The sequence below is a fragment of the Sapajus apella genome, unplaced genomic scaffold, assembly GCF_009761245.1.
Source record: "Sapajus apella isolate SASKATOON/1434 unplaced genomic scaffold, GSC_monkey_1.0 scaffold68, whole genome shotgun sequence".
NCBI classification, from domain to species: Eukaryota; Metazoa; Chordata; class Mammalia; order Primates; family Cebidae; genus Sapajus; species Sapajus apella.
In genome coordinates, this window is record NW_022437008.1 from 1,351,570 (window position 1) to 1,363,623 (window position 12,054).

At 51.5% G+C, this 12,054-nt stretch overlaps 1 protein-coding gene across 3 annotated transcripts in view; it reads right to left on the bottom strand.

Annotated features, from left to right (window-relative positions):
• ITPKC (inositol-trisphosphate 3-kinase C) overlaps positions 1-10,408 on the bottom strand; it is a 23,327-nt gene extending 12,919 nt beyond the window's left edge. For 2 of the 3 annotated variants that reach the window (XM_032248709.1, XM_032248710.1), the window contains exons 1-2: positions 9,112-10,406; positions 1,705-1,804 (exon numbers count right to left, since the gene is read on the bottom strand). In XM_032248709.1, the coding sequence (XP_032104600.1) occupies positions 1,705-1,804; positions 9,112-10,239 (1,228 nt within the window). In that variant the 5' untranslated portion in view covers positions 10,240-10,406. Of the gene's footprint in view, positions 1-1,704; positions 1,805-9,111 lie in introns of all 3 variants that reach the window. The other variant, XM_032248708.1, reaches the window with a different exon arrangement.
• Between the last annotated feature and the right edge of the window lie 1,646 nt (positions 10,409-12,054).

Sequence of the window (12,054 nt, forward strand, 5' to 3'; positions counted from 1 at the left end):
TTTTTTTTTTTTTTTTTTTTTTTTTTTTTTTTTTTTTTTTTTTTTTTACCATCACTAAGTTTGGGGGTTTGGAGTTTTTGTTTTTTATTTTATTTTTGAGACAGGGTCTCACTCAGTCATTTAGACTGGAGTGCTGTGGTGCGATCAAGGCTCACTGCAGCCCAGACCTCCTGGACTCAAGCAGTCCTCCCACCTCAGCCTCCCAAGTACCTGGGACCACTGGTGCACAACACCATGCCTGGTTAATTTTTTAATCTTTCATAGACACAGGGTCTTGCTATGTCGCCCAGGCTGGTCTTGAACTCCCTGGCTGAAGCCATCCTCCCACCTCAGCCTCCCAATGTGCTAGAATTACAGCCATGAGCCACTGTGACCTGCTGATATTTTTTTGTTTTTTTAAAATAAACTCAGCCATAGTAACTAGAACACATAGATGAAAGACTTATGTTGCCACAGTCTTAGGGGACCTTGCCTTATTTCCAGGTCAGATCTAATGACAAAAAAGGCAGGCAAGTTCTCTTACTGTCTCTGTTTGCTGATGGGCACAGCTTTCTAGTCCAGCCTGCTGCTGTTTTTTGTAAATAAAGTTTTATTGGAATACAGGCACACTCATATGTTTACATAGCGTCTATGCAGCTTTCCTGCTGTAATAGCAGAGCTGAGTAGCTGCAACAGAGACCACATGGCCCACAGAACCTAAGATATTTACGGTCTAGCCCTTCAAAACAGTGCTATATGCTATGCATTTGCTACTATGTGCTGGAGGATTTTGCGAGGTCCCAGGGGCAAACTGTTATAGTTGCTATTTACTGAAGGCCTACTAAGCTCTGAACATGGGGAGAGGGCAAGGAGTGATCATTTCCACTCATGAGGGTCCTGTGCCTCAATCATTTTTTTTCTGAGACAGAGTTTCACTCTGTGGCCCAGGATGGAGTGCAGTGGCACGATCTCAGCTCACTGCAACCTCCTCCTCCCAGGTTCAAGTGATTCTCCTGCCTCAGCCTCCTAAGTAGCTAGGATTACAGGTGCCTGCCACCACGTCTGGTTAATTTTTGTATTTTTAGTAGAGACGGGGTTTCACAATGTTGGCCAGGCTAGTCTTGAACTCCTGACCTCAGGTGGAACACCCGCCTCAGCCTCCCAAAGTGCTGGGATTACAGACATGAGTCAGCACGCCTGGCCAATCCTTTTTTTTAAATTGAGACAAGGTCTCACTATGTTGCCCAGATTGGTCTTGACCTCCTGGGCTCAAGCGATCCTCAGGTCTTGGCCTGCTAAAGTGCTGGGATTAAAGATGTAAGCCACAGTGCCCGGCCTCAATCTTTATACTCATTTTGATTTTACCTTTTCAGTTAATCCTGCAAGGGAGGTAAGATCATCTCCACATTAACAGACGGTGCAGCTGAGGCCAGGTAAAGGAAAGTAACTGGCCCAGGGTCACCAATGAATACAGAGCAGCACTAGGGTTTGAGCCCAGGCCCATCTGTCCCCACAGCTGAAGCTCCCTCTCTCCACCAGAATAACAGGGAATAGCCCTTTGTTCTGACATAAGAGCCAGGTCCAGGCCTAAGCACTGACCATAACAGCCCCATAAGGTGGGGACTGTCACCAAGCCCATCACTAGTTTGGGGAACTGCAGAGAACATCCCTTTCCCTGGCCCAGGAGACTCTGTGCAGCCCTGTCCACGACCGCCCCACTCTCACCAGCATGTCCGGAAAGCTGGACCCAAGGGTAGTGTTTTCGGAAGGAGACCACGAAGGGCGAATACTTCAGAACTGTCTTCAGCTTCTTCCAGGGTTTGCTCTGTTGGGGGCAGAGCAGGGTGGGGTCAGGGCCAAGGTCAGGGAAGGCAGGGCTAGAGGTGCTGCAATGAGGGGGAAGGAAGGGGAACCTGCAGTCTTTCCAGGGCCGGGGCTTCCTGGGATCACTGTTCCCAGGCTTGTTGAGGTGAGTGAACCCCACTCAGTTCAATCATGAGATCACCCAAAGGCCTCAGCAAGATACGGGAAGTTCTTTGTCAATTTCTTCCTCTGTCTTCAGTTTCTTTGCATCTATGTCTCTCTGTCCTTCTCCTATGAGGAAGGATAGGCTAGGTTTTGCTGTGGTAACAACTAACCCCTACATCTTCCACAGCACATACACAATCCGAAACCTTTTTATTATTTTTTTTTTCATACGGCATCTTGCTCTGTCGCCCAAGCTGGAGTGCAGTGGCACGATCTCAGCTCACTCCACCTTCACCTTGCAGGTTCAAGCAATTCTTCTGCCTCAGCCTCCTGAGTAGCTGGGATTACAGGCACCTACCACCACGTCCAGCCTGCCTCAGTCTCCCAAACTGTTGGGGTTATAGGCGTGAGCAATTATGTTGGGCCCAGTCACAAATCTTGGAAACCCCATCTCTGTCCCTAAACCAGGTCAGACCTCCTGGGGAAAATGATAGAGGCAGGAGTTGATGGATGGAGATGGACCACAGAGAGAGACAGAAACAGAGACAGATGATGTAGTGATGACAGACAGAGACGGGGACAGCAGTAGAGACCACGGCAGTCATGAGGGCTGTTCACCACACAGCTCCTGCTACTCGTCCAGAGATGTCCCTCCTGCCTTCCTGAACCGAGGTTTTGTTTTTGGTTTTTTTTTTTCATTTTTAGAGAGACAGGATCTCTGTCACCCAGACTGCAGAATAATGGCACCATCATATCTCACTGCAACCTCAACCTCCAACTCCTGGACTCAAGCAATCCTCCCATCCCAGACTCCAGAGTAGCCAGGACTACAGGTGTGTGCCACCATGCCCAGCTATTTCATGGCATCTTGCTATGTTGCCCAGGCTGGTCTTGAACTCCTGGCCTCATGCAATCCTCCCATCTTGGTCTCCAAAGTGCTGGGATTACAGGTGTGAGACACCACACCTGGCCTTGCTTTGACCAATTAACTTTGAGCAGAAGTGTCACTTTTGTGGAGGAGGCTTAAAAGCCAGTTCATGACTCTCCATGTTCGTTCCCCTGTGGGTGACAGAGTAAGAAGAGAAACGAAAGCTCCCTCAGCCTGGGCCCCTGAGTGAAGACAGCATGAAGCAGAGCCCCTGACCCACCCCACCACTGACCTATGGCCAATGTGTAATATAAACCAAAATAATCCCTTGTTGTTCTAAGTCACTAAGATTTGGGGGCTACTTGTTACTGTGGCAAATCCTGACCTACCCTGACAAATACAGAGACTGGTATAGAATTGCTAAAATAGAAAGAAACAGGCCAGGTGTGGTGGTTGTCACCTGTAATCCCAGCACTTCAGGAGGGTGAGGCGGATGGACCACCTGAGGTCAGGAGTTTGAGACCAGCCTGGCCAACATGGTGAAACCCCATCTCTACTAAAAATACAAAAATTAGTCAGGTGTCATGGCACACACCTGTAGTCCCAGCTACTCGGGAGGCTGAGGCATGAGAGTTGTTTGAACCCAGGAGGTGGAGGTTGCAGTGAGCCAAGAACACGCCACTGCACTCCAGCCTGGGCAACAGAGCGATACTCCATCTAAAAAAAAAAAAAAAAAAAAGAAATATAGGAAGACTGAAAGAGAGAGAGATACAAAGTAATGATAAAAAGAAAAAGATGAATAGACATAGAAAAAGAGAGAGACTGAGAATGATAGGAAATCACAGAAGCAGCCGAGTGCGGTGGCTTACGGCTGTAATCTCAACACTGGGAAACCAAGGAGCTTGAGGCCAGCCTGAGCAACATAGCAAGACCCCCGTCTCTACCAAAAAATTATTATTTATTTATTTTTCGAGATGGAGTTTCACTCTTGTTGCCCAGGCTGGAGTACAATGGTGGGATCTGGGCTCACTGCAACCTCCGCCTCCAGGGTTCAGGAGATTCACCTGCCTCAGCCTCCTGACTAGCTGGGATTACAGGCAAGATCCACCACACCCGGCTAATTTTTGCATTTTTAGTAGAGACAGAGTTTCATTTCACTCTGTTGGTCAGGCTGGTTTCAAACTCCTGACCTCAGGTAATCCACCTGCCACGGCCTCCCAGCTGTGCCACTGCACTCCAGCCTGGGCAACAGGGTGAGACCCTGACTCAAAAAAAAAAAGAAAAGAAAAAAGAAGAAAAGAAATAAAACCAGAGAGGCAAACAGAAAACAGAGATTTCGTTGTATCATGCTGACTAAACTATGAGCTTTTTGACAGGGTTAGTATCTGGCTCACGAACACATACACACACAGGAATACATTCTGCGCCCCATAAGCACGTAGAGTCCCTTAGCAAGTACTGGGAGAGTAGGTCACCTCCAGAGAAGGAAGTTGTGTGGCTCATCCCCTCCTACCCCAGGATCAAGGGCGTGTCCATCTCTCCAGCCCCCTCAGAGCCCAGCTACCTTGCAGGCATCTCATTGACAGTGGGAAGGTTAACAGGGAGTCACGCTTTTGAGCTTCAGGGTTCAGGAAAGGCTAGTCCCGCCCCAATCCAGCTGCCAGCCCTGGGGAAGAGATGATTAATAAAGGTTCCTGTTTACTAAGTACCTGGAACATTCCAGGCACAATGACAAAGACTCGGTGTGCCACAACCTACTTAATTCCTAAAAACACAACCACAGAGAGATTATTGTCTTGGTATTACAGAGGAGGAAACAGAGGGTCTGAGAGGTGAAGCCACTTACCCAGCATCACCCTGCACAGCACAGGGGTTCTAGCTCTGGTTGGATCCCAGTGCCTTGGGGCTTACCCCGCTACACTCTTGCCGGACTATAAGCTCATGAAGGCAGAGACTGGGGTTGCTGTGGTTATGATTATGTCCCAGGCACACAGCCTGGCACACAACAGATGCCCCAGAAACCTTTGATACTTGGATTGAAGGATGTTAGTTGAGATGTTTTTAATCATAATTTTTTTTTTTTTGAGACAGGATCTCACTCTGTTGCCCAGGCTGGAGTGCAGAGATATGATCTTGGCTGACTGCACCTCCGCCTCCCAGACTCAAGCGATCCTCGTGCTTTAGCCTCCCAAGTAGTTGGGACACAGGCGTACACCACCACACCTGGCTAATTCCTTTTTACTTTTAGTAGAGACAAGGTCTCACTATGTCACCCAGGGAGGTCTCAAATTTCTGGGCTCAAGCAAACCTCCTGCCTCATCCTCCCAAAGTGCTGGGATTATAGGTGTGAGCCACCACACCTGGCTCCTTAATCATAAATTTAATATCTTCTCTTTCTGTTTTATGTTAGATCTGGGCCAGGCACAGTGACTCATGCTTGTAATCCCAGCACTTTGGGAGCCTGAGGTGGGTGGATCACCTAAGGTCAGGAGTTCAGGACCAGCCTGGCCAACATAGTGAAATCCCACCTCTACTAAAAATAAAAAAAATTACCTGGGCGTGGTGGCGTGCACTTGTAATCCTAGTTACTTGGGAGGCTGAGGCAGGAGACTCACTTGAATCTGGGAGGCTGAGATTGCAGTGAGCTGAGATCTCACCACTGGACTACAGCCTGGGCAACAGAGTGAAACTATGCCTCAAAAAAAATGTTAGATCTGATGGTTTACCTGTGCTTTCTCAGAATTTTTTCATCATGGTCTCAGCTTATATGCCCCTTCCTCCAGGAAGCCCTCTCTGACACCCCATGTCTGGCCAGTGACCTCTGCTGGGCTCACACAACCTCCTGACCACTCTGAACTGTGACTGTCTGCTGATGGGTCTGTCTCTCTCATGGGTCTGGGAGCCCTATTAGTGTCCTGATCACTACTTTTACCCCAGCAAAGCTAACATAGAGCCAAACACATAGCAGAGCCTTAGGGAGTGATTTTTGTCTGATGAGAAAAATGGGATAGCAGTGGCTCACACCTATAATCCCAGCACTTTGGGAGGATGAGGCAGGAGGATCACTTGAGCCCAGGAGTTCAAGACCAGCCTGAGCCTGGGCAACACAGTGAGACACTGTCCCTACAAGAAAGAGAGAAAGCAAGAAAGCAAGAGAGCAAGAGAGAAAGAGAGAGAGAGAGAAAAGGAACACAATTTAAAAAAAAGGAGGGGATGATGAGAAGGAAGGAAGGAGGAAAGGGAAAAAGGAAGCTGAGCCTTTATGGTCAGACAGGATTTCAAAATTAAGGAGAAGGAAGCAAGGGGATGCTGGCAGTGGGAACGGCTTGAGCAATGTGTGGAGGCAGGACAGCAGCAGGGTGTTCAAGGAACAGCGTGTACTCACGCCTCGTTACGGCAGAGGGGGTCAGGAGGAGGGAAGGAAGCCCGGTCTGGGAAGGTGCCTGGAGACCGGAGGCTCTGAACGCAGCACTGAGCCAGCCCCTGACTGCTCTCAGAGAGGGCACCTGAGCAGGGTGGTGTCTGCCCAGAGCTGGGCCATGGAGGCAGATCCTGGAAGGATGACCAAAAACTGGAGACAGAGAGGCCTGGGAGGGAGACAAGTTAGGAACAGAGCCACATGCTGCAAGGTTTAAAACGATGGGTCTGAAACTCAGCCAGAACTGAGTGAGAATCCTGGCTCTGACTTGACCTGGCCAACCCTAAGCAAATGAACTCACCTCTCTATGCCTCAGCTTCCCCATCTGTGGAATGGAGACAACCTTAGTGCTGCCGTAAGGATTCATAGTTAACACATATAAAGCCCTTCATTAAGACAGATGTTAAGATTTAAAAAAATGACACGAAGAAAAGGCCAGGTGCAGTGGCTCACGCCTGTAATCCCAGTACTTTGGGAGGCCGAGGCGGGTGGATTGCCTGATGTCAGGAGTTCAAGACCACCCTGGCCAACGTGGTGAAACCCCGTCTCTAAAACAAAAAACAAAAAAAAAAAAAAAGAAAAAAAGAAAAAGAAAAATTTAACAACAAAAAAGACCAAAAAAAAAAAAAAAAAAGAAAAGAAAAGAAAACTGAAAATAGTGCCTGGTGTACAGTAAGGATTTGAATCCGATCTGCATCTTCCAATGTGTGTATCCTTGGACAAGTGACTTGACCTCTTTGCGCCTCAGTTTCCTCATCTGTAAAAAGAGATAATAATAGTATCTACCTTGGCCAGACACTGTGGCTCATGCCTGTAATCCCAGCACTTTGGGAGGCTGAGATGGGTGGGTCACTTGAGGTCAGGAGTTTGAGACTAGCCTGGCCAACATGGTGAAACCCCATCTCTACTCAAAATACAGAAATTAGCCAGGTGTGGTAGTGGGCGCCTGTAGTCCCAGCTACTAGGGAGGCTGAAGCAGGAGAATTGACGAGGCAAAGGCTGCAGTGAGCCGAGTCAGGAGAACCCAGGAGGCAAAGGCTGCAGTGAGCTGAGATTGCGCCACTGCACTCCAGCCTGGGTGACAGAGAGAGACTCTGTCTCAAAAAAAAAAAGTCCGGGTGCAGTGGCTTATGCCTGCAATCCTAGCACTTTGGGAGGCTGGGGTGGGCAGATCACCTGAGGTCGGGAGTTTGAGACCAGCCTGACCAACATAGAGAAACCCCATCTTGACTAAAAACAAAAAAATACAAAATTAGCCCGGGCGTGGTGGTGCATGCCTGTAATCCTAGCTACTTGGGAGACTGGGGCAGAAGAGGCAGGAGAATCGCTTGAACCTGGGGAGGCAGAGGTTGTGGTGAGCCCAGATGGTGCCATTGCACTCCAGCCTGGGCAACAAGAGGGAAACTCTTGTCTCAGAAAAAAATATATCTACCTGATTAGGGCTGCTGTGAGGAGTGAGTGAGTTGTTAAGAGCACAGCACTTAGCACCGGGCTAAACATGAGTGAGTTCTAGCTGTTGTTGTTACCATTATTATTATTACTATTCACCCACTTCCAGCCCAGCTGTTCTGACATGCCAAGGAGGTGAGACGGCAGGCCGAGGGGAAAAAGCGACGGCAGAAGGCCCGGGAGGGTCAGCCCCTGCGCACGGGCACAGGCACGTCAAGGCAGGTCTATCTCTCACAGTTAGGGCCACATGTGTGAACATGTCCCTAAGGCAGACATGTGGGGTGAGGGGCCCCAGAGCAATGAGAGGCCTCAGCAGGCAAGCTGACAAGCTGATGGACTCCGGACTCCGCTCCCAGCCCCACGTGAGTCTCTCCAGTTTCACATCAGCCTCTGCTCTGTCCGGCCCTCCCTGAACCTGCCTGGCCAGCCCTCCTGATTCACCAGAGAAGAGCCACACCTAGGGGTGAGGGTGGACAAAATAAACGAGAGTGGGCTTCTTGGGGACCTGAGGGTCACAGGGGAGACCAGGTGGGCTCCTGGCTAGGTTGAGAATCCTTTGGCATTTGGGGTTCACACAGCCCTTTGAGAATCTGATGAAAAGCTGGGGGAATTTGCTTCACTCCCTAGAAAAATGTACATACAGGCTGGGCGCAGTGGCTCATGCCTGTAATCCCAGCACTTTGGGAGGCCGAGGCGGGCAGATCACCTGAGATCAGGAATTCGAGACCAGCCTGGCCAACATGGAGGAACCCCATCTCTACTAAAAATACAAAATTAGCTGGGTGTGGTGGCACATGCCTGTAATCCTAGGTACTTAGGAGGCTGAGGCAGGAGAATCACTTGAACCTGGGAGGCGGAGGTTGCGGTGAGCCAAGATCGTACCATTGCACTCCAGCCTGGGCAACAAGAGCGAAACTCCATCTCAAAAAATAAAAAAATATGCATACAAATGGGCTAAGAGGTGGTGAAGGTTTGTGAACCTTTAAGACAGCCACAGGCCCCAGACAAAGAAATGTGGGGTAGAAAGTGCACCCTGCCTGTCTCCCTATTCCAGTATTCTTCAGATTCCAGAGGATTCAACAGAGGTCAGACCCTCACTACAACAATATATGTGAACACACACAGACTCACTTAGTTCTACAATTTCAGGGGTTCCTGGGCCCCATGAAGTCGGTCAGTGGCTGTCCATTGCAGACCCCCAGGACTGGAGACAGTGCAGGAAGGGAAAAGGAGAGAATTAAGAGAGGGTGCCTGGAGTGGGTTAGTAACTTGGCTGTCAGAGGCAGGAGGTTAGTGGATGGAAGAGGTTCCTGGAGATGAAATTGCTGGTGGGCAACTAAGAGTAAATTGGTAGAGAACTTCCCAAACAAGGCAGGGAAATAAGGAGTTTTGGGGGATGTGGCTCAAGGGCAGGATGGGTCCCACTCACCCCAGACCTGTCCTCGGGATCGCTGGCACCTCCGCCCCCGGCCACCACGTCATCCTCAGACTCGTCGAAAGAGGAGGCAGAGGAGAATCCGCCACTGCCCCCAACAACCCGGGAGGGGGGTCCCACTGGCTGGGCCTCAGGCTCAGGGGTCTCAGGGGTGATGATGAGGCGGGGCACAGGGCACAGGGGGCTACACTTCAGGTGAGAGTACAAGTGAGTCACCAATTCCCCAGGTTCTGGTTCCTCTAATGGGCCATCCTCAGGCTCTCCCAACAGGCAGTCTGTCCCAGGTGCTGTCTGGGAACCATCAGTGCCAGGCTGTGTCCAGGAGCCATCAGTATCCTGTTGTGTTTGGAAACCACCAGTGCCAGGCTGTTTCCTGGCTGTTTCAGTATCCTGTTTTTTCTGGGAGCCATCAGTGCATGGCTCTGTCCAGGGACCTTCAATATTCCGTTGTGTCCAGGAGCCATCATTGTACAGTTCTTTCCAGGAGCCATCAGCACTTGGCTCTGTTGAGGGACAGGCTCCTTCTGGGTGAGTCTGGAGGTTGGAACTGGTCTGGTGGGTCCAAAGGTTATCAGCCCAGGACTTGACCCTCTCTGGCTGAGTCTGTGACCCATGTGTTTCCAGCTCTGTCCAGGGCCCATCAACCCCTGGCTGTGTCCAGGGGCTGGCCTTCTCGGGCTGAGACTGGAGGTCGGACCTGTGCGGATCCGTCCAAAGGCCATCTGTCCCGGTCTCCGTCCAAGGACAGGTCGTCTCCAGCTCTGACCAGCTCCTTTCTGGATGCGTCTGGAGGCTGGACCTGTCTGGCTCCGTCTTTTGGTTGGGCCTGTCGGTCTCTACTCCAAGGACAGCTGCCGCGGGCTCACTCTGTCCGTCTGTCCAGAATTCTGTCTGTGGACTATCGGTCCCCGGAGTAGGACCGAGGCTGGGCCCCTCCGTCCGGGCCCAGGGCCCGCCCCCCTCCGGCCGCGCCGCCGGGGCCCCTGAGCCGGGCCCAGGTCGCGGCTGTCCCGGCTGCCGCCGCCGCCCTCCTCGCGGCGCCTCCAGTCCCATGCGGGCCGCTGCGGGCAGCGCCCCGGCCTCCGCCTCGCTCAGGCTCCCGCGGCACGGGCAGCGCCTCATGCCCGCTCCTTCGGTTCGGGTTTCGGCCGATCCGGCCCCTTCTATCCCTTTAAATCCCGTGAGGGGTGTGGCTGGGTAGCCCCGACTCTCAGGTTCCGGCCCGCGGAGCTCCAGCCCGCCCCGCCGCTCAAGGGTTAACCGATACTCCCCTTCCAAGGGAAAGCCCCGAAGCCCCGCCCCACCGGACGTGACGTAATGGAACGAGACGGAGCCTCGTCCGACTCCGCCTCCCAGGGGGGTGTTGCCTCTGAGCTGCCGAAGCGCAACCAGGTAAGCATCTAGGGCACTGGGGTCCTGGTGGCGCGCCAGTTGGCCGTATTCCTCCACCCTTGTGACTAATCCACCCTCCCTGCACCGTCGAATGACAAGTGCAACCTTCACTAAAACCCCCAGGGACGAGTCTAGCCGCGCGCCCATTCTTCACGCAGGGGCGGAACGGACTTTAAAAGACTTGGAGATCCCACGGATGAAGGTTCGAGACCTTCCTCTGCCCGTTCCCAGCTCCGCCCTCCTGAGCTAATGACTTACATTCATTGAAGTTTACGTAAGAAATCTCTCTCATGTATAGAGCACTTGTTCTGTATCAGACCCCGACACTATTTCAGTTCATTCTCTGCAGCTGAATAATAGGGATGCCAGGGCTCCATTTTACACGTGAGGACAGAGGCTCAGAGATCAGCCGGCCTCTACCCTTTGTTTGCAGCTACGGGGCTATCTGATACGACCTCATGTATGTGAAGCATGTGGCCCCGGGCCTGGCATTGTCAGCTGTAGCCTAGTAGGGTTAGTTATTGTCATAGGTGCTTTTTTTTTTTTTTTTTTTGAGACGGAGTTTCACTCTTGTTACCCAGGCTGGAGTGCAATGGCGCGATCTCGGCTCACCGCAACCTCCGCCTCCTGGGTTCAGGCAATTCTCCTGCCTCAGCCTCCTGGGTAGCTGGGATTACAGGCACGCGCCACCATGCCCAGCTAATTTTTTGTATTTTTAGTAGAGACGGGGTTTCACCGTGTTGACCTGGATGGTCTCGATCTCTTGACCTCGTGATCCATCCGCCTCAGCCTCCCATAGTGCTGGGATGACAGGCCTGGCCCGCCGCGCCCGGCCTTTTTTTTTTTTTTTTTTTAATACGGGGTTTCACCATGTTGGTCAGGCTAGTCTTGAACTCCCGACCTCAGGTGATCTGCCCGCCTTGGCCTCCAAAGTGCTTGGATTACAGGCGTGAGCCACCACACCCAGCCCTCATAGGTGCTTTTTATATATTTTGCCCCCAAGGCTGAGCTGCCACCCAGCCCCTGAGTCAGCCCTTCACGTCTGAAGGGGGCAGGAGGTGGATTGTCTTGAAATTGAGTCACCTTGGCCCGGCGCCATAGCTCACGCCCGTAATCCCAGCACTTTGGGAGGCCAAGGCGGGCGGATCAGCTGATGTCAGGAATTCGAGACCAGACTGACCAACATGGAGAAACCCCGTCTCTGCTAAAAATACAAAAAATAGGCAGGTGTGGTGGCGAATGCCTGTAATCCCAGCTACTCGGGAGGCCGAGGCAGGAGAATCGCTTGAACCTAGGAGGCGGAGGTTACTGTGAACCGAGATTGCGCCATTGCGCTCCAGCCTGGGCAACAAGAGCAAAACTCCGTCTCAAAAAAAAAAAAAAAAGAAAGAAAGAAAGAAAAGAAATTTAGTCACCTGGGGAGACATTGGGCACAGGTCAAAGGATCTAAAATGAATCACCTCTTCACAGACCAATGAGAAATCAAAGCCAGGAGCCCACCCAGTACATCATACAAGTTGGGAAGCAGAAGTCCAGAGCGGGATG